The 26,994-nt window shown below is 42.3% G+C and overlaps 1 protein-coding gene across 2 annotated transcripts in view; it reads right to left on the bottom strand.

Annotated features, from left to right (window-relative positions):
- SNX9 (sorting nexin 9) overlaps window positions 1–26,994 on the bottom strand; it is a 224,421-nt gene that overhangs the window by 68,188 nt on the left and 129,239 nt on the right. For both annotated transcript variants that reach the window (XM_056567096.1, XM_056567097.1), the window contains exons 4-5: window positions 23,037–23,144; window positions 19,352–19,505 (exon numbers count right to left, since the gene is read on the bottom strand). In XM_056567096.1, the coding sequence (XP_056423071.1) occupies window positions 19,352–19,505; window positions 23,037–23,144 (262 nt within the window). The remainder of the gene's footprint in view (window positions 1–19,351; window positions 19,506–23,036; window positions 23,145–26,994) is intronic.

Raw genomic sequence — 26,994 nt, 5'->3', positions numbered from 1 at the left:
ACACGGGCAGGTTTACAGTAAGTTTTCTGCTTCAAGTATGAGCTGCGGCAAATTTTTCACCGCAGCACAAACTCCTAGCAGGGAACTCACTGTAAACCTCCGCCAGTGCGAATGTACCCTAAAAACACTACACTAACATAAAATAAAGGGTAAAACACTACATATGCACCACTTACACTGTCCCCCCCAATACAAATTAAAAACGTCTTGTACGGCAGTGTTTCCACTGACTGTCCAGGCATGCTGGGAGTTTAGCAATAGCTGGAGGCACCCTGTTGGGGAATCACTGGCGTAGAATACCCCTATGTCCACCCCTATGCAATCCCTAATTCAGTCCTCAAATGCGCATGGCGCCCTCTCACTTCAGAGCCCTGTCGTATTTCAAGGAAACCGTTTAGGGCCACATATGGGGTATTTCAATACTCGGGAGAAATTGCACTACAAATATTGGGGGGGGGGGGGGCGGGGGGGTTCTCCTTTTACCCCTTATGAAAAGGAAAAGATGGGGTCTACACCAGCCTGTTAGTGTAAAAAAATAAAATGTTTTACACTAACATGTGTTGCCCCATACTTTTTATTTTCACAAGAGGTAAAAGGAAAAAAAGACCCCAAAAATTTGTAACGCAATTTCTCCTGAGTACGGAAATACCCCATATGTGGGCGTTAAATGATCTGCGGACGCATAACAAGGCTCAGGAGTGAGAGAGCAATATGTACATTTGAGGCCTAAATTGGTGATTTGCACAGGGGTGGCTAATTTTACAGCGGTTCTGACATAAACGCGAAAAAATAAATACCGACATGTGATCCCATTTTGGAAACTACACCCCTCACGGAATGTAACAAGGGGTATAGTGAGCCTTAACACCCCACAGGTGTTGGATGGGAAAATGAAAAAAAATATTTTTTTTCACTAAAATGCTGGCGTTACCCTAAATTTTTCATTATACAAGGGAAAATAGGGAAAAAGACCCCCAAAATTTGTAACCCCATTTCTTCTGAGTAAGAACATACCCCATATGTGGATGTAAAGTGCTCTGCTGGCACACTACAATGCTCAGAAGAGAAGGAGCGCCATGGGGATTTTGAAGAGAAAATGTGCCCGGAATTGAAGGCCACGTGTGTTTACAAAGCCCCCATAGTGCCAGAACAATGGACCCCCCAACATGTGACCCCATTTAGGAAACTAAACCCCTCATGTAATGTAATAAGGGGTACAGTGAGCACTATGCCCCACAGGTGTCTGACAGATTTTTGGAACAGTGGTCTGTGAAAATGAAAAATTTTATTTTTCATTTGCTCAGCCCACTGTTCCAAAGATCTGTCAAATGCCAGTGGGGTGTAAATACTCACTGCACCCCTTATTTCATCACGTGAGGGGTGTAGTTTCCAAAATGGGGTCACATGTGGGGGGGAGGGGGTCCACTGTTCTGGCACCACGGGGGGCTTTGTAAACGCACATGGCCCCTGACTTCCATTCCAAACAAATTCACTCTTCAAAAGCTCAATGGCACTCCTCCTCTTCTGAGCATTGTAGTTTGGGGTTACAAATTTAGGGGTAATTTTCTACTATTACTCATTGTAAAAATGTAAAATTTGGGGAAAAAACTGCATTTTTGTAAAAAAAAAATGTTTTTCATTTACACATCCAACTTTAACAAAAAGTTGTGAAATACCTGTGAGCTGTTAAGGCTCACTGTACCCCTTGTTACGTTCCTTCAGGGGTGTAGTTTGCAAAATAGTATGCCATGTGGGTATTTTTGGTGTTCTGGCACCATAGAGGCTTCCTAAATGCGAAAAAAAACCATTTCAGCAAAATTTGCTTTCCAAAAGCCAAATGTGACTTCTCCTCTTCTGAGCATTGTAGTTCGCCCGCAGTGCACTTGAAGTCCACAAATGGGGTATTTCCATACTCAGAAGAGATGGGGTTACAAATTTTAGGGGGCATTTTCTCCCATTACCCTTCATAAAAATGGTAAATTTGGGAAAAGAAACTGCACTTTAGTGACATTTTTTTTTTCATTTACATATCTGACTTTAACGAAAAGTCGTCAAACACCTGTGGGGTATTAAGGCTCACTGGACCCCTTGTTACGTGCCTTGAGGGGTGTAGTTTCCAAAATGGTATGCCATGTGGGGTTTTTTCTGCTGTTCTGGCACCATAGGGGCTTCCTAAATGTGAAATGCCCTCCAAAAACCATTTCAGAAAAACTCACTCTCCAAAATCCCACTGTCGCTCCTTTCCTTCTGGGCCCTCTACTGCGCCTGCCGAACACTTGACATACACATATGAGGTATTTCCTTACTCGAGAGAAATTGAGTTCCAAATTTTGAGAGGATTTTTCTCCCTTTACCCCTTATAAAAATTCAAAAACTGGGTCTACAAGAACATGCGAGTGTAAAAAATGAAGATTTTGAATTTTCTCTTTCACTTTGCTGCTATTCCTGTGAAACACCTAAAGGGTTAACACACTTACTGAATGTCATTTTGAATACTTTGAGGGGTGCAGTTTTTATAATGGGGTCATTTGTGGGGTATATCTAATAAGACAGCCCTTCAAATCCACTTCAAACCTGAACTGGTCCATGAAAAATTCTGATTTTGAAAATGTTGTGAAAAATTGGAAAATTACTGCTGAACTTTGAAGCCCTCTGATGTCTTCCAAAAGTAAAAACATGTCAACTTTATGATGGAAACATAAAGTAGACATATTGTATTTGTGATTCAATATATAATTTATTTGAAATGTCTATTTTCCTTACAAGCAGAGAGCTTCAAAGTTAGAAAAATGCAAAATTTTCTATTTTTTCATTACATTTTGGAATTTTTCACCAAGAAATGATGCAAGTATGGACAAAATTTTACCATTAACAAAGTAGAATATGTCATGAAAAAACTATCTCGGAATCAGTATGAAAGGTAAAAGCATCCCAGAGTTATTAATGCTTAAAGTGAAAGTGGTCAGATGTGCAAAAAACGCTCTGGTCCTACAGTGAAAAATGGCCTGGTCCTTAAGGGGTTAAATTCTTTAGTCTTAAGTACTTATCAGCTGATGTATTCTCCAGAGGAAGTTGTACAGTTCTTTCCAGTCTGATCACAGTGCTCTCTGCTGCCACCTCTGTCTGTGTCAGAATCGGTCAAGAGCAGGAGAGATTTACTATGGGGATATGCTCCTCTCTGGACAGTTCCTGACACAGACAGAGGTGGCAGCAGAAAGCACTGTCGTCAGACTGGAAAGAACTATACAACTTCCTCTGGAGCATACAGCAGCTGATAAGTATTAAAGACTAAAGAATTTAAAATAGAAGTAATTTAGAAATCTGTATAATTTTCTTGCACCATCTGAAAATTACAAAAAACATTTGTATTCCCTTTTGAGTACCCCTTTAATTCTTAACAGTCCACAGTTTTTACGGTTTATCTGTGATTTGAAGAGACATAGGCCTTCTAAAATGTTATGCTGGCAGACAGATCTCAAGGGGGCCTGGCGGTTCCAGATATTTCATATTATCTGGCAGCCTACCTTGAGCACCTTAGTTCTTGGCCCTCCTACCACGCTTATAATCGTTGGATGCAAATCGAGAAATTATGGCTGGCTCTAATACATCCAAACTCTTTTCTTTGGCACTGTCTAAGTAAATTTAGGGGTATTGTGTGTCAACTTTGAATTGTCATTGCCCTCCTTTCTCCTGCTTCCTTTCTACTCTGGACCTACCAGCGAGCTTGACCTCTGGTATGATACGACCATGGTCTTCTAGAGGCCCTTTTAATTTTCTGACATCGTAGATGTTTTCAAGCGGGAGTTTATTCCATTTGAACACCTGGTGGATAAACTTGGTCTCCCCTCTTCAGTACTGCTTTTCCATTTACAGTTGCGCCATTATATATTTTGTTGGTTACAGAGACTTTCATCGCTAAGCTTTAGAAAGGTCAGGCTCCCCCCACCTACCTACGATTGGCTAGCTCATATTCGTGAGATCAGATCTCTCGAGTATCTTACATCCTCTCCAAATAACAAGGTGGATATTTTTCTCTCTGTTTGGGATCCTGGGACTCTATGTGGTATGATCACCACTGAATAAATTTCGATTATTTTTCCTTCCCTGCCATCTCCCCATTGTCTTTTATGGGTTTTCTTGTCTTGTCCTCTTTTATTACTAAGCTGAGGGCCTTGGGCCTTCTTCTTTTTATTTCTAGTGCTGATATTTGCACTCATTTTGTTTCACTACAGTTAAAGCGTGATTGTTCATATTTGTGCCCTCAAAGCCTTTATCTTAATGTATTTGATTTTTTTCTTTCCTTTGCCCCATTTATTTTATTATGAAAATCTCTTGGCCTTAATGTGAATTTGCATAAAATAATTATTTATTTCCACAACATTACACAGGAAGTAGCTACAGAGGAGTAATGTACTACAGTAGAGGTAATAGTGGGGGGTTTCACAGTATTTAACCTAAAGGAGTAGTCTAGTTTGAGCAGATAAATATTATTTTTGGTAAGAACACAGACTATGAGTAACTAAGGGGGAGAATACCAATAAATGTGTAAGTTTTACTATGATTTTCACATGCACTTCATGGATTAGAGTCTTAAGCAGAGACACAAAATATTAGTTCATATATTAGTTTTCAAATTGTGCTTGTTAACAGGAGACGTCAGATGTCGAGGACAATAATAAAGTTCATGCTTGTGAGAAACAAAAGTATTCACTGACAAGGATCCAAGCCTATGAACTGTGGCCTTTAACCCCTTAACGACGAAGGACGTAAATGTACGTCCTGGTGACGTGGTACTTAACGCACCAGGACGTACATTTACGTCCTAAGAATAACCGCGGGCATCGGAGCGATGCCCGGATCATGCACGGCAGGTCCCGGCTGTTGATCGCAGCCAGGGACCCGTCGGTAATGGCGGACACCCGCGATCCCGCGGATGCCCGCCATTAACCCCTCAGATGCAGTGATCAATACAGATCACGGCATCTGCAGCATCGCGGTCACTTAAATGGATGATCGCATCGCCCGCAGCGTTGCCACGGCGATCCGATCATCCAGCACGGAAGACGGAGGTCCCCTCACCAGCCTCCGCTGCCTTCCGGGAGTCTTCTGCTCTGATCTGCCTTCCTGCAGACCAGAGCAGAAGATGACCGATAACCCTGATCAGTGCTATGTCCTATACATAGCACTGAACAGGATTAGCAATCGAATGATTGCTATAAATAGTCCCCTATGGAGACTATTAAAGTGTAAAAATAAAAGTAAAAGTAAAAAAAAATTTTAAAACCCCATCCCCCAATAAAAACGTAAATTGTCCCATTGTCCCTATTTCACCCCCAAAAAGTGTTAAAAAAATATTTTATATACATATTTGGTATCACCGCGTGCGTAAATATCTGAACTATTAAAATAAAATGTTAATGATACCGTACGGTGAACGTCGTGAATGTAAAAGAAAAAGTCCAAAATAGCTGCTTTTTTTATAACATTTTATTCCCCAAAAAATTCATAAAAAGTATTAAAAGTTTTATATAAGCAGATATGGTATCAATAAAAAGTTCAGATCACGGCGCAAAAAATTAGCCCTCATACCGCCGCTTAAACGGAAAAATGAAAGAGTTATGGGTCTTCAAAATAGGGGGATTTTAAACGTACTAATTTGGTTAAAAAGTTTGTGATTTTTTTTAAGCGCAACAGTAAAAGAAAAGTAGGTTATCATGGGTATCATTTTAATCGTATTGACCCAAAGAATAAATAACACATGTAATTTTTACTGTAAATTGTAGGGCGTTAAAACGAAACCTTCCAAAATTAGCAAAATTGCGGTTTTCTTTTTAATTTCCCCACACAAATAGTATTTTTTTGGTTGCGCCATACATTTTATGGTAAAGCGAGTGATGGCATTACAACGGACAATTGGTCGCGCAAAAAACAAGCCCTCCTACTAGTCTGTGGATGAAAATATAAAAGAGTTATGATTTTTTGAAGGCGAGGAGGAAAAATGGAAAACGTAAAAATAAAATTGTCTGCGTCCTTAAGGCCCAAATGGGCTGCGTCCTTAAGGGGTTAAAAAATAAAAATGCCCTACTTTTAACCTGGTATGTCCTAGTAAGTCTTCGGAGGCAATAGGTGAATTTATCAAAACCTGTGCAGAGGAACAGTGGTGCAGATGCCCATAGCAACCCAATTAGATCCCTTCTTTTATTTTTAGAAGGCATCTAAAAAATGAAAGAAGCAATCTGATTGGTTGTTATGGGCAACTGCCCCACTCTTCCTCTACACAGGTTTTGATAAATCTCCTCCAATGCCTTGAAAAGTATGATCCGGCACAAGATCCTAGCCCCATCTACTCCTTGATATCCCTAAAAAAATATATATAGTCATGGACATAAATGTGGGCACCCCTGAAATTTTTCAAGAAAATTAAGTGTTTCTCACAGAAAAGGATTGCAGTAACACATGTTTTGCTATACACACGTTTATTTTCTTTGTGTGTATTGGAACTAAACCAAAAAAGAGAAGAAAAAAAGCAAATTGGACATAAATGTCACACCAAACTCCAAAAATGGGCTGGACAAAATTATTGGCACCCTTTCCAAATTATGGAAAAATAAGATTGTTTCAAGCATGTGACGCTCCTTTAAACTCACCTGGGTGTGGGCAATATAAAAATCCCACCTGAAAGCAGATATAAAGTAGTGAAGTTCACTTAGTCTTTGCATTGTGTCTGTGTGTGCCACACTAAGCATGGACAACAGAAAGAGGAGAAGAGAACTGTCTGAGGACTTGAGAACCAAAATTGTGAAAAAATATCAACAATCTCAAGGTTAAAAGTCTATCTCCAGAGATCTAGATTTGCCATTGTCCACAGTGCACAACATTATCAAGAAGTTTGCAACCCATGGCACTGTAGCTTATCTCTTTGGGCATGGATGGAAGAGAAAAATTGATGAAAGGTGTAGGATAGTCCGGATGGTGGATAAGCAGCCCCAAACAAGTTCCTAAGATATTCAAGCTGTCCTGCAGGCTCAGGGAGCATCAGTGTCAGCGCGAACTATCTGCTGACATTTAAATGAAACACTATGGTAGGAGACCCAGGAGGACCCCACTGCTGACGCAGAGACATAAAAAAGCAAGACTACATTTTGCCAAAATGAACTTGAGTAAGCCAAAATCCTTCTGGGAAAATGTCTTGTGGACAGATGAGACCAAGATAGAGCTTTTTGGTAAAGAACATCATTCTACTGTTTACCAAAAACGGAATGAGGTCTACAAAGAAAAGAACACATTACCTACAGTGAAATATAGTGGAGGTTCAATGATGTTTTTGGGCTGTTTTGCTGCCTCTGGCACTGGGTGCCTGGAATGTGTGCAAGGCATCATGAAATCTGAGGATTACCAACGGATTTTAGGTCGTACTGTACAGCCCAGTGTCAGAAAATCTGGGTTTGCGTCCGAGATCTTGGGTATTCCAGCAGGACAATGACCCCAAACATATGTCAAAAAGCACCCAGAAATGGATGGCAACTAAGCGCTGGAGAGTTCTGAAGTGGCCAGCAATGAGTCCAGATCTAAATCCCATGGAACACATGTGGAGAGATCTTAAAATTGCTGTTGGGAAAAGGCGCCCTTCCAATAAGAGAGACCTGGAGCAGTTTGCAAAGGAAGATTGGTCCAACATTCCGGCTCAGAGGTGTAAGGAGCTTATTGATGGTTATAGGAAATGACTGATTTCAGTTATTTTTTCTAAAGGGTGTGCAACCAAATATTAAGTTATGGGTGCCAATAATTTTGTCCAGCCCATTTCTGGAGTTTGAGACATTATGTCCAATTTGCTTTTTTTCATCCCTTTTTTTGGTTTAGTTCCAATATACACAAAGGGAATAAACATGTATATAGTAAAACATGTGTTACTGCAATCCTTTTCTGTGAGAAATACTTCATTTTCTTGACAAATTCAGGGGTGCCAACATTTACAGCCATAACTGTATATGATCAAATGTCAAAACATATCAATTATACAGATCAGGAGAAGCTGCATAAATCTATAGCTAAGGTGAAACTGTGATAGGTTAATCTGGGGCCTGTGGTAGGTATAAATACTGTGGAATGTTATATAATTCTGGCAGGGGATGTAAACTTTTATATTATGCATTTGTACCCAACAGAGTCTCTCAAGGTTAAAAAAAAAAAAAAAACAGTCCAGATTTGCACCATATTTTTCTATGACAGATATTCAGTTCAATATATCCTAAACACATTAGCCCTCTAGAACACTGTTTTTAACTGTATATGATAAATGTATCTTACAACTGGGGTTTTACAGATCATTGTTAAAAAGCCTAAAATGCTAAAGTAATTTGTAATATACCCATCTTACCAATTCTCATCTGTTCACACACAGCTGGTCTTCTGATCAATGTGATGTGTGTCAGAGCCTGGCAGCGACTGACCACTATAGTCATGATTTTTGTGTCATTAATAATAGGATATTACACAGATTGACAAGAAGGAATAGAGAAGACCAACAGTGCTGGAATGTGGAAACTCAGTAAGGTAACGTCTTACAAAATGTATTGTATTTACTTTGATAAAAACTATTTTAATGTCTCGTATACCCCACTTGATTGCATGGCATTGACAACCCTACACCCAAGTGTAAGACAGAAATAATAGAATGAAAAGTGCAGATTTTTTGCTAAAAGAAAACACTTTCCCCAATTAAAAATAGTTATTTATCAGATCTAATGAAAACATTTGTCCTATTTTTTCGTCTCTCCTTCAACATAAGCAACAAATTTATTTACTGCACAGCTTAGGCTAGGTTCACACGGCTGTTTTCCTCCGTCCCGCTATTCTCCCGTCAGAAACAGACCACACTACTAACAGATGCAAAGGGATGCCATTTAGTGGCATACTTTTGCATCAGTTTTTTATCTGTTAGTATCAGCCGCCTACAGACTCCTGCAGCCCAGACTACTACTATCATCATGGAACAGAATCTTTTTCATGATTAAAGTAGTAGTTCCCCAGCTGCGGAAGTCTGGGGGCAGCTGGGGAGACTACATTAGTGGTTGTACTACTACATCCATCATAGAACAGAGTCTGTCCCATGTTGGGGTAGTAGTACAGGGGCTGGGGGATTGATCACACTAGGTTTCACTTCTGATATTCAGGGCTCACAGCGTTTTTTTGTTTTTTTTTTACTGGAAATATGGATAAATTGAATTTTAATCCCCTGGCCCCCCGGCTGCCCATACTCCTACATTCCAGTACTGCTGCCCGTACTCCAAATAACATTCCCTACTCCTAATAACATTCCTGTACTGCTGCCCATTCTGCAAATAATATTCCTCGGTGCTGCCCGTACTCCAAGCACAAACAGAGCGAACAGCAAGGACATGTCAGTTCATTCCCCGATGCTGATACCCGTACCAGATGGAGATGACCAGCAGGGAATGGAGTGACATGTCCCCGCTGTGTGCTCTGATTGCACTCCATTCCTCGCTGCCCGTTACCGCTAGGAAATGCAGAGCAGGCATCAGGGAATGGAACGCAATCAGAGTGCACAGCGGGGACATGTCACTCTATTCCCCGCTAATACCTGTCGGGTACGGGGATGAGCAGCGGGGAATGGTCTGACATGTCCCCGCTGTGCGCTCTGTTTGTGCTTGGAGTATGGGCAGCCCCTGCAGTACGCGCAGCAGTACAAGAATGTTATTAGGGAGTAGGGAATGTTATTTGGAGTAAGGGCAGCAGTAAGGGATGTGGAATTCCTATTGCCCGACACATGCAGTTCCGGGCGCCAGGCAGGTGAATTTTTCTGGCCCTTAGCCTGGGTTCGGGGAAGCAGGGCCGGACCTGACAAGCGCGGAAGCGCTCAGCAGTCTGTATGGAGCGGGCTCCCGACTCATACTCTGCACGCCCCCGGCTGTTCTCAGTAGCCGGGGGCCGCCGCTAATAACCTGCATGCGGCGATCGCTGCGGCTGGCTATTAACCCTTTAGATCGCCGCTGTCAAAGCTGACAGCGCTGTCTAAAGGGACATTTGAATGCTCCCTGGTAGGCTAGAGGGGTGGATCGCCGCACCCCCCCCCACCCCTGCACGCTATAGCGGTAGCCGGAGGGCTTACCTCTGTTCCCTGCTGTCCCATGGCTCTGTCATTAATAGAGACTGGCTGGATCAATGGAGCGCAGAGCACACTGATCAATGGAGTTCAATAGAACTCTATTGATCTGTATGATAAATCTAATGACTTCACCTAAAAGTCTAGTAAAGTGTAAACAAAAAAACTTTTAATAAAAGTTTAAGAGACACACATTAACCCCTTCCATGTTAAAAGTTTAAATCACCCCCTTTTCCTATATAAGAACATGTAAACATAATAAAAATAAAAATACCATATTTAGTATCGCTGAGTGCATAATTGCATGAACTATTAAAATATAACATTATGTATCCCATACAGTAAATGACGTAAGTGTTAAAAAACAAACAAACACAGTATTGCAATTTTTATAATATTCCAGAAAAAAATGAGTTAAAAAGCAATTACAAAGTCAGATCAATACCCAAATGGTACCGATACAAAAAAACAGATTATGGCACAAAAAATTAGCCCTCATACAGCCTGGTATGTGAAAAAATAAAAAAATAAAGCTACAGGGGTCAAAAAATGGCAATTAAAAAAATTCTAAAAAGTTCTGAATTTTTTTTAAATTAGTAAAACATGATGGAAACTATATAAATCTGGTATTGCTGTAATCAGGCCGGCCTAAAGTATCAAACTAACATGTTAGCTCAACCACAAGGTAAATGGTGTAGAAAAGAAAACCACCAAATTTGCAAAATTACCTTATACTATTTCAATTTCACTTCAGCGATTTTATATTTTATATATATATATATATATATCTATCAATTTTTTTGGGGGGGAGAATATGTTATTGAAAAATTAAAAGGTATCATTATAGTAGTTAGTTATGACTATTATAGGGCGAGGAGGAAAAATCAAGAGTGTAAAAGCGAGAATTGGCCCGGAGAAGTGGATCGTCATGAGGGACAAGTAGATTTTTCTCCGTTTTAGTCCCGTGGACAAGTAGTTTTTTTAATTAAATTTCCAAACCCCTGAGCAGTACAGGAATGTTATTAGGATTACGGGCAGCAGTACTGAAATGTAAAAGTACTGGCAACTGGGGGTCGGGGGGAAAAAAAATGTGATTATGCACAGTACAACTCGGTGTTGGTCATTCAGGACTCCCAGCAGGGTATTTGAAAATGTACCGTAAGTAAAAACACACACAATACATCGCAGAGGAGCGGAGCATGCCATCCACTGCCCTGTAATAACTTCTGATCGCATCGGGTCTCAGAAGTGGGACCCAGTGCGATCAATCCCTCAGCCCCTGTACTACTACCCCCAACATGGAACAGATTCTGTTCCATGATAGGTGTAGTAGTACAAGCACTAATATAGCCTCCCCAATTATGGAAATGAGTCTGTTCCATGACTGGCATAGTAGTCTCGCAGCTCTGCAGGAGCCCCTAACTTTCACCTCTTCTGAGCATGCTCAGTAAGCAATAACTGTTCATAAAATATAAAAAACCATGTGCAAACGGATGACAGCTAATCTGTTTGCCATAGACTTCAATGTTAAATTTATAATATCCATTTCTATTCCTTTATTCTCGATGGAAAAAAAAAAACTGCATGCAACGTCTTACAAATAACAGATCAGTAACCAAACGGGTGCAATCAATGGGATTCATTTACAGCCATTTGCAAAAGTTACCTATTCAGTTGAGAATACAGTAAAAAAAAAAAAATGCTCCATCTCACCCACATAACTTTTCCCAGTTCTACTCCTCCCTACATCTCCTCCCTCATCTGTATCTACCATCCAAAACACACTCTTCGCTCTCCTAATGATCTAAAAGTAACATCTTCTACAAAACCCAAACCTCTTGCTTCAATCTCCAAGACTTGCTGTACCAGTTTTCAGGAATACATTACCCTGAACCCTTAGACATAACCAATATACACAGTTTTTAACATGCCCTTAAGACAAATCATTTCAAGAATGCTAATAACATCCCCTAATTGGCCTCCCCTACTATCATTTTGCCCCCCCCCCCCCTTTTTTTTTTTAGACCTTTGGGTCTTGGAGACATCAAAAGTGCCATATTTGGCAGTCCCCTAAAGTCCCTCCCACGCTCTATGCACTTAAGACATTTAACCCCTTAAGGACCCAGCCAATTTTCACTGTAGGACAAGGCCATTTTTTGCACATCTGACCACTGTCACTTTAAGCATTAATAACTCTGGAATGCTCTTACCTTTCATTCTGATTCAGAGAATGTTTTTTCGTGACATATTCTACTTTATGTTAGCGGTAAAATTTTGGCGATACTTGCATCATTTCTTGGTGAAAAATTCCACAATTTTATGAAAAAATTGAAACATTTTTTTAACTTTGAAGCTCTCTGCTTATAAGGAAAATGAATATTCCAAATAAATGATATATTGATTCACATATACAATATGTCTACTTTATGTTTCCATCATAAAGTTTACATTTTTTACTTTTGGAAGACATCAGAGGGCTTCAAAGTATAGCAGCAATTTTCCGATTTTTCACAAAATGTTCAAAATCGAAATTTTTCAGGGACCAGTTCAGGTTTGAAGTGGATTTGAAGGGCCTTCTTATTAGAAATATATTTATTGAAATTTTACAAGGGGTAAAAGGAGAGAAATCTTCCTAAAATGTGTAACCCAATTTCTCTCGAGTAAGAAAATACCTCATATGTGTATGCCAAGTGTTCGGCGGGCGCAGTAGAGGGCTCAAAAGGGAAGGAGCGACAGTGGGATTTTGGAGAGTGAGTTTTTCTGAAATGGTTTTTGGGGGGCATGTCACATTTAGGAAGCCCCTATGGTGCCAGAGCAGCAAAAAAAAAAAAACACATGGCATACTATTTTGGAAACTACACCCCTAAAGGCAAGGGGTCCAGTGAGCCTTAACACCCCACAGGTGTTTGACGACTTTTCGTTAAAGTTGGATGTGAAAATGTTTTTTGTTTTTTTTTCACTAAAATGCTAGTTTTCCCTCAAATTTAGATTTTATACAAGGGATAATAGGACAAAATGACCCCCAACATTTGTAACCCCATCTCTTCTGAGTATGGAAATACCCCATGTTAGGATGTAAAATGCTTTGCGGGCACACTACAATGCTCAGAACAGAAGGAGTCACATTTAGCTTTTGAAAAGCAAAATTTGCTGTAATGGTTTTTGGGGAGCATGTCGCATTTATGAAGCCCCTATGGTAACAGGACAGCAAAAAACACCCCATATGGCATACTATTCTGGAAACTACACCCCTCAAGGCACGTAACAAGGGCTCCAGTGAGCCTTAACACCCCACAGGTGTTTGACGACTTTTCGTGAAAGTTGGATGTGTAAATGATTGTTTTTATCCACTAAAATGCTAGTTTTCCCTCAAATTAATTTTTTTTACAAGGGGTAATAGGACAAAATGCCCCCCAAAATTTGAAACCCCATCTCTTCTGAGTATGGAAATACCCCATGTGTGGACATCAAGTGCTGGCGCACTACAATGCTCAGAAGAGAAGGAGCGCCATTGAGCTTTTGGGAAAAAAATTGTTTGGAATGGAAGTCAGAGGCCATGTGCGTTTACAAAGCCCCCCGTGTTGCCAGAACAGTGGACCCCCCACATGTGACCCTATTTTGGAAACTACACCCCTCACAGAATTTAATAAGGGGGGCAGTGAGTATTTACACCCCACTGGCGTTTGGCAGATCTTTGGAACAGTGGGCTGTGCATTCATTTTCACGTACCACTGTTCCAAAAATCTGTCAGACACCTGTGGGGCGTAAATGCTCACTGTACCCCTTATTACATTCCGCTGTAAAATCGGCCACCCCTGTGCAAATCACCAATTTAGACCTCAAATGTACATGGTGCGCTCTCAATCCTGAGCCTTGTTGTGGGCCCGCAGAGCATTTTACGACCACATATGGGGTATTTCTGTACTCAGGAGAAAATGCGTTACAAATTTTGGGGGTCTTTTTTTCCTTTTAACGCTTGTAAAAATAAAAAGTATGGGGCAACACCATCATGTTAGTGTAAAATGTTTTATTTTTTTACACTAACAAGCTGGTGTAGCCCCCAACTTTTCCTTTTCATAAGGGGTAAAAGGAGAAAAAGCCCCCCAAAATTTGTAGTGCAATTTCTCCCGAGTACAGAGATACCCCTTGAAATACGACAGGGCTCTGAAGTGAGAGCGCCATGCGCATTTGAGGACTAAATTAGGGATTGCATAGGGGTGGACATAGGGGAATTCTACGCCAGTGATTCCCAAACAGGGTGCCTCCAGCTGTTGCTAAACTCCCAGCATGTCTGGACAGTCAGTGGCTGTCCAGAAATGCTGGGAGTTGTTGTTTTGCAACGGCTGGAGGCTCCGTTTTGGAAACACTGCCGTACAATACGTTTTTAATTTTTATTGGGGGGGGGGGGGGGGGGGCAGTGTAAGGGGGTGTATATGTAGTGTTTTACTCTGTATTATGTGTTAGTGTAGTGTAGTGTTTTTAGGGTACATTCACACTGGCGGGTTACAGTGAGTTTCCCGCTAGGAGTTTGCGCTGCGGCAAAAAATTTGCCGCAGCCCAAACTTGAAGCAAGAAACTTACTGTAAACCCGCCAATGTGAATGTATCCTGTACGTTCACCTGGGGGGGCAAACCTCCAGCTGTTTCAAAATTACAACTCCCAGCATGTACTGACAGACCATGCATGCTGGGAGTTGTAGTTTTGCAACAGCTGGAGGCACACTGGTTGGAAAACCTTCAGTTAGGTTCTGTTATCTAACTCAGTATTTTCCAACCAGTGTGCCTCCAGCTGTTGCAAAACTACAACTCCCAGCATGTACTGATCACCAAAGGGCATGCTGGGAGATGTAGTTATGCAACAGCTGGAGGTACGCAACTACAACTCCCAGCATGCCGAGACAGCTGTTTGGGCATTCTGGGATTTACAGTTTTGCAACATCTGGAGGGCTACAGTTTTAGAGACCACTGCCAAGTGATCTCCAAACTTTGGTCCTCCAGCTGTTGCAAAACTACAAATCCCAGCATGTCCGGACAGCAAACAGCTGTTTGGGCATGCTAGGAGTTGTAGTTTTGCAAGATCTGGAGGGATACAGTTTAGAGACCATTAGATAGTGGTCTCAAACTGTAGCCCTCCAGCTGTTGCAAAACTACATATTCCAGCATGCCCAAACAGCTGTCTAGGCATGCTGGGAGTTGTAGTTCAGCAACATCTGGAGGGCTACAGTTAGAGATCACTATCTAGTGGTCTCAGACTGTACCCTCCAGATGTCGCTAGGCAACTCACTGGCTTCCGTAGGATCCAGCCGCACGACGTCGTCGCCCGCCGATCTCCGTCGCCGCCCGCCGATCTCCGTCACCCGCAGCCTCCGGATCGGTAAGTGGATCTTCGGTGCCGGTCCCTGTCTGGTTTCCCCGTCCTGCCCCGCCTATTGTGAGTGGGCAGGACAGGGAAAACGAAAGTAAACCCCCCCGCCCCCGATCTGCTATTGGTGGTCGCGTCTAGACCACCAATAGCAGGGATAGGAGGGGTGGCACCTCACTCCTATCCCTTCAGGGGGATTGTGGGTGTCATGGACAACCGCGATCCCCCTTCTATTCCGGGTCACCATAGACCCGGAATCGCGCAAATCGCAAGTGTGAATTCACTTGAGATTTGCCGCGGTCGCCGACATGGGGGGGGGGGTCTGATGACCCCCCCCCTGAGCCTTTGCACGGGATGCCTGCTGAATGATTTCAGCAGGCATCCCGGTCCAATCCCCACCCGGTGCGCGTCGGGGGCCGGAATACGCGTACGTCATGGGTCCTTAAGTACCAGGGTCCTTAAGGGGTTAAACATTAGTGGATGACTGGTTCGCCCACCTTTACGTAAGTCTAGGCTGGACCATTGTATCAATAAAGCAGGGCCCTTATTTATACCCCCAAAATTGTAAAGTGCTGTGGAATCTGTTGGCACTACAGTGGGGATCAAAAGTTTGGGCACCCCAGGTAAAAATTTGTATTAATGTGCATAAAGAAGCCACGGAAAGTTGGAAAAATCTCCAAAAGGCATCAAATTACAGATTAGACATTCTTATAATATGTCAACAAAAGTTAGACTTTATTTCCATCATTTACACTTTCAAAATAATAGAAAACAAAAAAAATGGCATCTGCAAAAGATTGGGCACCCTGCAGAGTTAATATCTTGTACTGTCCCCTTTGGCAAGTATCACAGCTTGTAAACACTTTTTGTAGCCAGCCAAGAGTCTTTCAATTCTTGTTTGAGGTATCTTTGCCCATTCTTCCTTACAAAAGTCTCTCAGTTCTTTGAGATCTCTGGGCTGTCTGTCACGCACTGCTCTTTTAAGGTCTATCCATAGATTTTCAATTATGTTGAGGTCAGGAGATTGTGAAGGCCATGGCAAAACCTTCAGTTTACGCCTCATGATGTAATACCCCGTGGATTTCGAGGTGTGTTAAGGATCATTATCCATTTGTAGAAGCCATCCTCTCTTTAACTTCAGCTTTTTCACAGATGGCATCAAGTTATCATCCAAAATTTTCTGAAATTTTATTGAATCCATTTTTCCTTCTACTCGTGAGATGTTCCCTTTGTCACTGGCTGCAATACAACCCCAAAGCATGATTGATCCACCCCCATGCTTAACAGTTGGACAGAGGTTCTTTTAATTAAATTCTGTTCCCCTTCTTCTCCAAATGTACCTTTGCTCATTCCGGCCAAAAAGTTCAATTTTAACCTAATCGGTCCACAGAACTTGTTTCCAAAATGCATCAGGCTTGTCTATATGTTCATTTGCAAAGTTCAAATGCTGATTTTTGTGGTGAGGACGTAGAAGAGGTTTTCTTCTGATGACTCTTCCATGAATACCATATTTGTACAAGTATCTCTTTATAGTGGAATAGTGTACCACAACTCCAGTGTCTGCCAGATCTTTCTGGAGGGATTGTGCAGTCAAACGTGGGTTTTGAATAGTTTTTCTCACAATCCTGCGAGCTGTTCTGTCTGATATTTTTCTTGGTCTTCCAGATGTTACTTTAAAGGGGTTCTCCGGTGCTTACACATCTTATCCCCTATCCAAAGGACAGGGGATAAAGATGCCTGATCGCGGGAGTCCCGCAGCTGGGGACGCCCGTGATCATGCACACGGCACCCCGTTTGTAATCAGTCCCCGGAGCGTGTTCGCTCCGGGTCTGATTACGGTCGACCGCAGGCTTGCATTGAGGGGCCCCCTCCCATAGGCTTGCATTGAGGGGCGGAGCGTGACGTCACACGGGCCCTGCGGTCAACCGTAATCAGACCCAGAGCGAACACGCCCTGGGGACTGATTACAAACGGGGTGCCACGTGCAAGATCACGGGCGTCCCCAGCTGCGGGACTCCCACGATCAGGCATCTTATCCCCTATCCTTTGGATAGGGGATAAGATGTCTAAGCACCGGAGTACCCCTTTAACTTCCACTGTTCCTGATGACTGCCATTTCTTAACCCCTTAAGGACGCAGCCCTTTTTCACAATTTTTCGCAATTCTGACCACCGTCGCTTTACGCATTAACTCTAAAACGCTTTTACCGAATATTCTGATTCGGAGATTGTTTTTTCGTGACATATTCTACTTTATTTTGGTGGTAAATTTTCTTCGTTACTTGCATCCTTTTTTGGTGAAAAATCCCAAAATTTCATGAAAATTTTGCATTTCTCTAACTTTGAAACTCTCTGCTTGTAAGGAAAATGGATATTCCAAATACATTTTATTTTTATTCACAAATACAGTATGTCCACTTTATGTTGGCATCATAAAATGGACATATTTTTACTTTTTGAAAAAATTAGAGGGCTTCAAAGTAGAGCAGCAATGTTCAAAAATGTCATGAAAATTGCAAAATCTGTAACAGTGGTCTCCACACTGTGACCCTCCAGATGTTGCAAAACTACAACTCCCAGCATGCCCAGACAGCCTTTGGCTGTCTGGGCATGCTGGGAGTTGCAGTTTGGCACCCACTAGGAAGGGCAGCAGTAAATATTGCTTACTGCCCCCTTCCTCCCCCCCCACTGTCGTTTCCCTACCTGCACCGTGATCTCCACTGCCTCCAGCGACGATCGGCGGTCCCCACGCATCTTATTTGCAGGTATCGGCCTTCATCTTCTCCCCCTGTTCTGCCCGACATCCAGGGGTGGGCAGAACCCAGTATCCTGCGCTGCCATTGGTCAGAATCAGTTCTGACCAAATGCAGGGGATAGGAGGAGATCGCAGCACTGCGACCTCGCTCCTATCACTCAGGATGATCGTGGCTGTCACTGACAGCTCCGATCATCCCTATTTTCCAGGTGATTGGGTCACCAGAGACCCGATCAGCCCGGAATGGCAGAAAATCGCATGTCTGGAATGACATGCAATTTTCTGCAATCGCCGACATGGGGGGGATCTCAGGACCCCCCTCAGCGATGTGCCGGGATGCCTGCTGAATGATTTCAGCAGGCATCCCAGTCCGGTCCCCAGCCGGCTAGCGGCGGGGACCGAAATTCCCACGGGCGTATGCATACGCCCCACGTCCTTAAGGACTCGGGATGCAGGGCGTATGCATACGCCCGGCGTCCTGAAGAGGTTAATTACATTGACATCTGAAAACGTTTTGCTATCTTCTTATAGCCTTCTCCAGCTTTGTGAGCGTCAACTAATTTCAGTTTCAGATTTCTAGACAACTGCTTAGAAGAACCCATGGTGCTGATTGTTGGGGCAAGGTCAAATGAGTCTGGGCATTTAAAACCTTTGAGATTGACATAACCTGGTCTTCCCAGATGATGATTAAGAACAATCCATGACACTGGCAGGTCTCAGCTTTGCAAAGGGGGCAGTGCATGCTATAAATTCTGCAGGGTGCCAAAACTTTTGCAGACACATTTTTTTTTGTTTTCTGCTATTTTGAAAGTGTAAATAAAATCTAACTTTTGTTGACATATTATAAGAATGTCTAATCTGTAATTTGATGCCTTTTTGAGATTTTTCCATCTTTCCTTGGCTTCTTTATGCACATTAATACACATTTTTACCTGGGGTGCCCAAACTTTTCATCCTCACCTGTAAATAAATAATAATTATTATTATAAATATTATTAAGTATTTTATGTGTCCTATAAACAAGTCTAATGTTTTATACAAACACATTTAAATGTATTTTTTCCAGTATGATGTTAATTCATGTTAGTCACATGAATATCATGTTTATCTCACCTGGACCCTGATAAGCCTGTGGATGACCAAATGCAGAATCCCAGTGGTCCGATGAAGAATTTTTCTGATTTGCACCCCAGGGATCACCCGAATTGTTGGTTGCAGAAGGCTTAGGTGGATTCCAGCTTGACCAGGGGTCATTTGTAGCTTGTGTCTTAATAATTGAAATGTAAGATATTTTTTTAATAAACATACAAAGAATGTCTTCAATAAATACTATGGATTTGAAAAGTCTTCAGACCCTTTTACTTTATTCATATTTTGCTGTCTTGTGTTAAAATGAAAATAAATACGGTAAATAATAAATAAATTCCACCATCATTTTGACACAATACCCCATAATTATGTGAAAACAGAACTTTAGAAATGTTAGCTCTGGGAGGCCCCCAGAGACAGGAATGTGTGGAGGCACAGATCTAGAGAAAGGTACAAAAAAAATTCTGCTGCACTGAAAGTTCCCAAGAGCATAGTCATGTCCATAATTTCTAAATGGAAGAAGTCTGGAAAAATCAAGACTCTTCCTGAAACAGGCTGCCCAACCAAACTAAGTAATCGGGGAGAAGAACCTTTGGTAATGACCAAAGACCCAATGTTCACTCTGGCTGTGCTCCAGCGATTGTGTGTAGTGGCAAGAACCATCTCTGCAGCACTCCACAATCTGAGAGTGGCTAGAAAGAAGCCACTCTTCAGTAAAAGACATATAAAAGTCTGCCTGGAGTTTTCAAAAAAGGACCTAAAAAGATTCTCGGACTGTGAAATACAAGATTCTCTGGTGTGATGAAAGCAAGAATTATGTTTTTGGCCTCTAATTCTAAACATCATATCTAGAGCGGAGCAGGTAATGTTCATCACCTGCAGAAAATACTATTACTACAGCATAGTGAAGCATAGTGGTGGGGCTGATTTCCAGCAGCTAGGACAGGGAGACTGATCAGGGCTGAGGGAAAGCTGAATGGAGCAAAGAACACAGATTGTCTTAGTGAAAACCTGATCCAGAGTCCCTTGGAGCTCAGACAGGGCTAAAGGTTCACCTTTCAGCAAAACAATGTTCTTAAAGGGGTACTCTGGCACAGAGCTATGTTCGCTCCGTGTCTGAAGGATCACGACTACAGGGCCGGAGTTTCCTGATGTCACGACTTCGCCCCTTATGACATCATGCCCCCCCCCCCAAATGAAAGTCTATGGGAGGGGGCGTGACAGCCATCATGCTCCTTCCCATAGACTTGCATTGAGGGGGCGTGGTGTGACGTCACAAAACTCCGGTCCTGTAGCCATGACCCTTCAGACACGGAGCGAACATCACTCTGTGCAGCTGTCTCAGGTCAGTCTCTGAGAGATTGCAGGGGTTCCCAGTGGCGGGGACATCTTAGCCCCTATCTTTTGGATAAGGGATAAGATGTCTTAGGGCCGGAGTACCCCTTTAAGCACACAGCCAAGACAACACAGGAGTGGCTTAGGGACAACCATGTGAATGCTCTTCAGTCGCCCAGCCAATTAAACATCTATGGAGAGTCCTGAAAATGGCTGTCCATTTAACCAAGAGCTTGAGAGAATTTTCAAAGACTAATAGCAGAAAATCCCCAAAATCCAGGTATGCAAGCCTTATGGCATCATACCCCAAAAGAAACAAGAGGCTTTAATCTATGCCAAAGAGAGTTCAATTAATTAATGGGTCAATACAAAAATATTGCATGCAATATTTTAGCTTTTCCTTTTCAATAAATTATCAAAGACTTCTAAAATTTAGTTTTATCTTTGACATTATGGGGTATTAAGTGCAGAATAAATCTTGATTTTTTTTTCTACCTAAGCACAAGCCTGTGTGTAACAAAATGTGAAAAAAGTGAAAAGGCCTTAAAACTTTCCGTATGCATTATACATGAATGTGCGATAAGAAAATATGAAATGCATTTCTAACAAAACAGATCTATTATAACTGCTTGAGTAAGGATTATGCACATGACCATAATATTGGCTATTATGATTTTAAAGTAGTATAGGTTCAAAATACACCACATTTCATCCAAGGTTTTCTCTCAAATTTCTTCTTGCTAAGCGGTATTATGGAAATATGCTTAACTACAAGCATTAACAGGATAACCCTGTCATACGATGCTGTATACAACAGAATATTGGCAGTACATAGGGTGTCTATAGCCGCAAGGACTTTGCATGCCTCCATCCATCCCCTCCACATGGTTCTGCCATGATCTAGCTTTAAATGTGACCTTGAAAAGGGGCTATTCAATAATTTATGTGACTTTAAAAGCAAAAAAGGGGAAAAAATTACAGCTCTTGTAATCCATTTGAACGATTATGACAAAGGCTGTCAAACTATTTTTAGAAAGAATATATTTTTATATTAAATAGAAGTACAACCTTGACCTACCGCTGAAGTATGAGGTTAGGTATCTAAAACTAACTTTGCCTGTACTGATAGGAACACAATAGCTAAGCTATAAGGAGAGTTTTCCGCTTACTTTTCAGAATAAAGAAGCTTGATACTAAGTTTCTTTTCATTTAAAGGGGTTATCCGGGAAAAAACATTTTTTTTTTTTTACATATCAACTGGCTCCAGAAAGTTAAGCAAATTTGTAAATGACTACTATTAAAAAATATTAATCCTTTCAATACTTATCAGCTGCTGAAGTTGATTTGTTCTTTTCTGTCTAAGTGCTCTCTGATGACACCTGTCTCGGGAACTGTCCAGAGTAGAAGCAAATCCCCATAGCAAACCTCTTCTACTCTGTGCAGTTCCTGAGACAAGCAGAGATGTCAGCAGAGAGCACTGTTGCCAGACAGAAAACAACAACTCAACTTCAGCAGCTGGTAATTATTGGAAGGATAAAGATTTTTTAATAGAAGTAATTTACAAATCTGTTTAACTTTCTGGAGCCAGTTGATATAAATAAAAAAGTTTTTCCTGGAATACCCCTTTAACTCTTAGTGAAAAGCTTCACAGGCTTTTTTTCCAGACTTTACGTAGCTAAACAATTATTTTTTGCTTTTTAATTTCTTGAAAAGCTTGTGTACATTACGCAATATCAAATATTTAGTATACTTATTGGTCTAAAAAAAAACAATAAAAAAACTAACAAAAAAACATAAAGTATGTATGTAAAATGAAAAAAAAATAAATAAATAAGAAAATTCTCTATAATTAAAAAATACAAAATATAAGTTCAATAACATTGAAAGTGTGCAAGGACAACCAAGTACCCGCCTTACAGACTTGCAAGGCCGAAGCCCTGTTGCGGAGAATGCAGGAGGCCCCGACGGAACAAGTGGAATGAGCTGAGACCCGGAAAGGCAGAGTCTTCCCTTTGCAGGGGTGGGGTCAGGAGGGTTGGAGGGCAGAGCACGCAGGCTCCGGCAGGACACCCTAGAAGGAAGAACCAGGAGGGCCGGGGCACGCACTCTATCTGCCTCCTACGGACACTAAGCTAAAACTGATAGCTCAGAGTCTGTAGGCAGGGTATATCCTGCTGGGAGGGGCCAACTTTCTCTTTGCGGCCTAGTGTCAGCCTCCTAGTGGCAGCATATGCCCATGGTCTCTGTGTCCCCAATGGAGCCAAATGAGAAAGTAAAAGGGTCTAAAAACATTATGAATGAATTGAACATAAAAAGATATGTTTGTATCTCCGGATAATAAAGTACCATCATAAGGTTCCGGCAACAAACCTACCTGTTCTCCATTATTGGTTGAAGCATTCTGAGACGTACTTCCAGAAAGGGAATCAAAAAAGGCCAAATCTACAGCTGAATTAGTGGAAGGAGCTCCATCTGACTGTAACTAAAAAGCAAATGAATAACTGAATAAAGTAAAATGCATAAAGCAAAAATGAACAGTATCATAAAAAAGTATTTTATCATTGTCTCTAACTTTATGGTGGTCAGTCCTCTAGTTAGGAATTTTTGGGACATTGTTGTTTATCAAAATATTTCAGAAGAGCAGGTTTTCAGATTATCTAATTCTCTTCTGCATGGTTCTCTAGCTTAAAGGCGTAGTCTAAAGAACTACACCTATCCCTTATCCACAGAATAGGGGGAAGTGTCTGATCGTGGGGGTCCAATGCTATGGCCCCCCCCCCCCAAGATCTCCAGAACTGTGGCCTGCTTAGCCAAACACTGGCTGAGACAAGACGGGATCTCAGCTGGTGATTAGCTGAGCGGGTTGTCACTTCCCTACACATCCTCAAGGGTGGAGGGTGCTCTGCCCCAAAGACATGTGAGTAGCCGGGCTCTGTTCCAGAGATCATGGAAGGCCCCAGCGGTCAGACCCCCTGTGATCAGAAACTTATCCTGTGGATAGGGGATAAGTATAGTTCCCCAAACATCCCCTTTATGTTCAGCAGGAGATGTGAATGCTAGCTATAATATAAATAAGTAACACTTAAATACAGTAGCTGCGATATAGGAGAAATCTGATTCCAGTTTTTATATGCTGCAATCAATCTGTCAAACCCAGTAATAGGGCCTGCAATGCAATTATAGGGAGGTTATTGTTTGCCATAACAGCCAGGAGCTCAACATAGGCCCCCAGACCTGTTAAGGGTACATTCACAAGTGTGTATTTTCTGCTGAAGATTTTCTGTAGTAGATTTTGCTACCTGTTGAAGTCAATGGGCAGCAAAACCTGCCACAGCAAATTTGCAGCAAAAATACACACATGTGAAAGTACCCTTAAAGGGGTACTCCCGTGTTAAACTTTTTTTTTTAATCAACTGGTGCCAAAAAGTTAAACAGATTTGTAAATTACTTCTATTAAAAAATGTTAATCTTTCCAGTACTTTTTAGGGTCTGTATACTATGGTTTTCTTTTTGGAACATAGAACTCTCTGCTTACATAATGACCACAGTGCTCTCTGCTGACATCTCTGTCCATTTTAGGAACTGTCCAGAGCAGCATATGTTTGCTATGGGGATTTTCTCCTACTCTGGACAGTTCTTAAAATGGACAGAGAGGTCAGCAGAGAGCACTGTGGTCATGATGTCAGCAGAGAGCTCTGTGTTCCAAAAAGAAAACCATTTCCTCTGTAGTATTCAGCAGCTAAAAAGTACTGGAAGGATTAAGATTTTTTAATAGAAGTAATTTACAAATCTGTTTAACTTTCTGGCACCAGTTGATTTAATAAAAAAAGTTTTCCATGGGAGTACTCCTTTAAGGCTACATGCTGATTAGGGCATGCCAAAGGCATAGCCTAAAACATTGCCTGTCAGTTTCTCATTGAAAGCAATAATAAAGAACCTTGAATATTTAAAATAGGGATCGGCCAATTATCGGCCGATATTTACGATTTTGGCCGGTATCGGCAATTACCTTACCCATAATCCGATAATGACCCGCCCCCACCGCACCCCCCCACCACCGCACCGCCCCGGCCGGAGACTGCCGCCACCGCTGCCCCATTGCCTCCCCCATCCCCGGTTTTATAATTAACTGTTCCCAGGGCCCGCGCTACTTCTGGCTTCTGCGGCGTCCTGTGTTATGCTGTGCACTGCACGCGACGTCACCGTCAGTGCGCACAGTGACAGCTCAGGAGGATGCCGCCGGAGCCAGAAGTAGCGCGGACCCTGGGAACAGGTAATTATAAAACCGGGAATGGGGGAGGCAATGGGGCAGCGGTCTCTGGCCAGTGCGGTGCGGTGGGGGGTGCGGTGCAGTGGTAGGACTCAGGAGGACCTCAGGACAGGCAGGGGGAGAGAAGCGGGCGGCGGTGGTCTCTGGCACCGCAAAAGCCGCTGCAGTTCATTGATTTAAAACGCCCGCTTTAAATCTTTAAATCAATGACCTGCCGCGGTGTCGCCGGGGGGGAATGGGGGTTGGGGAAATTGACGATAACTTATACCGGAATATGGGTATAAATTATCGGCTATCGGCTCTAACCTCCACAGATTATCGGTATCGGCCCTAAAAAATCGATATTGGTCGATCCCTAATTTTAAATCATTATAGAAGTGATAAATACACTGCATTATTAAGTTAACTAGAGGAAATACAATTAAAATAATAATAATCAAATGAAACCATACATACACATTATTTGTTGTTGCCCTATTCATAAAGACATACTGTATGTAACAAAGTTAAAATAGTGTAAAAAATTTACAGTATCAGTAAAGTCATACTGTGCCAAATACAGCTTCTTCTAAAAAAATTTGCATATTGTGCTCAAGTTCATTATTTTTCATAATGTAATGATAAAAATTTAACTTTCATATATTTTAGATTCATTGCACACCAACTGAAATATTTCAGGTCTTTTATTGTTTTAATACTGATGATTTTGGCATACAGCTCATGAAAACCCAAAATTCCTATCTCCAAAAATTAGCATATCATGAAAAGGTTCTCTAAACAAGCTATTAACCTAATCATCTGAATCAACTAATTAACTCTAAACACCTGCAAAAGATTCCTGAGGCTTTTAAAAACTCCCAGCCTGGTTAATTACTCAAAACCACAATCATGGGTAAGACTGCCGACCTGACTGCTGTCCAGAAGGCCATCATTGACACCCTCAAGCAAGAGGGTAAGACACAGAAAGAAATTTCTGAACAAATAGGCTGTTCCCAGAAGGCACCTCAATGGGAAGTCTGTGGGAAGGAAAAAATGTGGCAGAAAATGCTCCACAACGAGAAGAGGTGACCGGACCCTGAGGAAGATTGTGGAGAAGGACCGATTCCAGACCTTGGGGGACCTGCGGAAGCAGTGGACTGAGTCTGGAGTAGAAACATCCAGAGCCACCATGCACAGGCGTGTGCAGGAAATGGGCTACAGGTGCCGCATTCCCCAGGTCAAGCCACTTTTGAACCAGAAACAGCGGCAGAAGCGCCTGACCTGGGCTACAGAGAAGCAGCACTGGACTGTTGCTCAGTGGTCCAAAGAACTTTTTTCGGATGAAAGCAAATTTTGCATGTCATTCGGAAATCAAGGTGCCAGAGTCTGGAGGAAGACTGGGGAGAAGGAAATGCAAAAATGCCTGAAGTCCAGTGTCAAGTACCCACAGTCAGTGATGGTCTGGGGTGCCATGTCAGCTGCTGGTGTTGGTCCACTGTGTTTTATCAAGGGCAGGGTCAATGCAGCTGCTATCAGGAGATTTTGGAGCACTTCATGCTTCCATCTGTTGAAAAGCTTTATGGAGATGAAGATTTCATTTTTCAGCACGACCTGGCACCAGCTCACAGTGCCAAAACCACTGGTAAATGGTTTACTGACCATGGTATTACTGTGCTCAATTGGCCTGCCAGCTCTCCTGACCTGAACCGCATAGAGAATCTGTGGGATATTGTGAAGAGAAAGTTGAGAGACGCAAGACCCAACACTCTGGATGAGCTTAAAGGGGTAGTCCAGTGTTGAAAAACGTATCCCCTATCCTAAGGATAGGGGATAAGTTTGAGATTGCGGGGGGTCCGACCACTGGGGCCCCCTGCGATCTCTCTGTACGGGGGCCAGGCTCTCTGGCCAGATAGCGGGTGTCGACCCCCGCACGAAGCGGCGGCCGACACGCCCCCTCAATACATCTCTATGACAGAGCCGGAGATTGCCGAAGGCAGCGCTTCGGCTCTGCCATAGAGTTGTATTGAGGGGGCGTGTCGGCCGCCGCTTCGTGCGAAGGTCGACATGCCCCTTCCCGCGGGCT

Source organism: Hyla sarda, chromosome 3, assembly GCF_029499605.1.
Source record: "Hyla sarda isolate aHylSar1 chromosome 3, aHylSar1.hap1, whole genome shotgun sequence".
Lineage (NCBI taxonomy): Eukaryota > Metazoa > Chordata > Amphibia > Anura > Hylidae > Hyla > Hyla sarda.
Note: the sequence above shows the minus strand (reverse complement) of the source record. Positions and strands in the feature narration are given on the sequence as shown.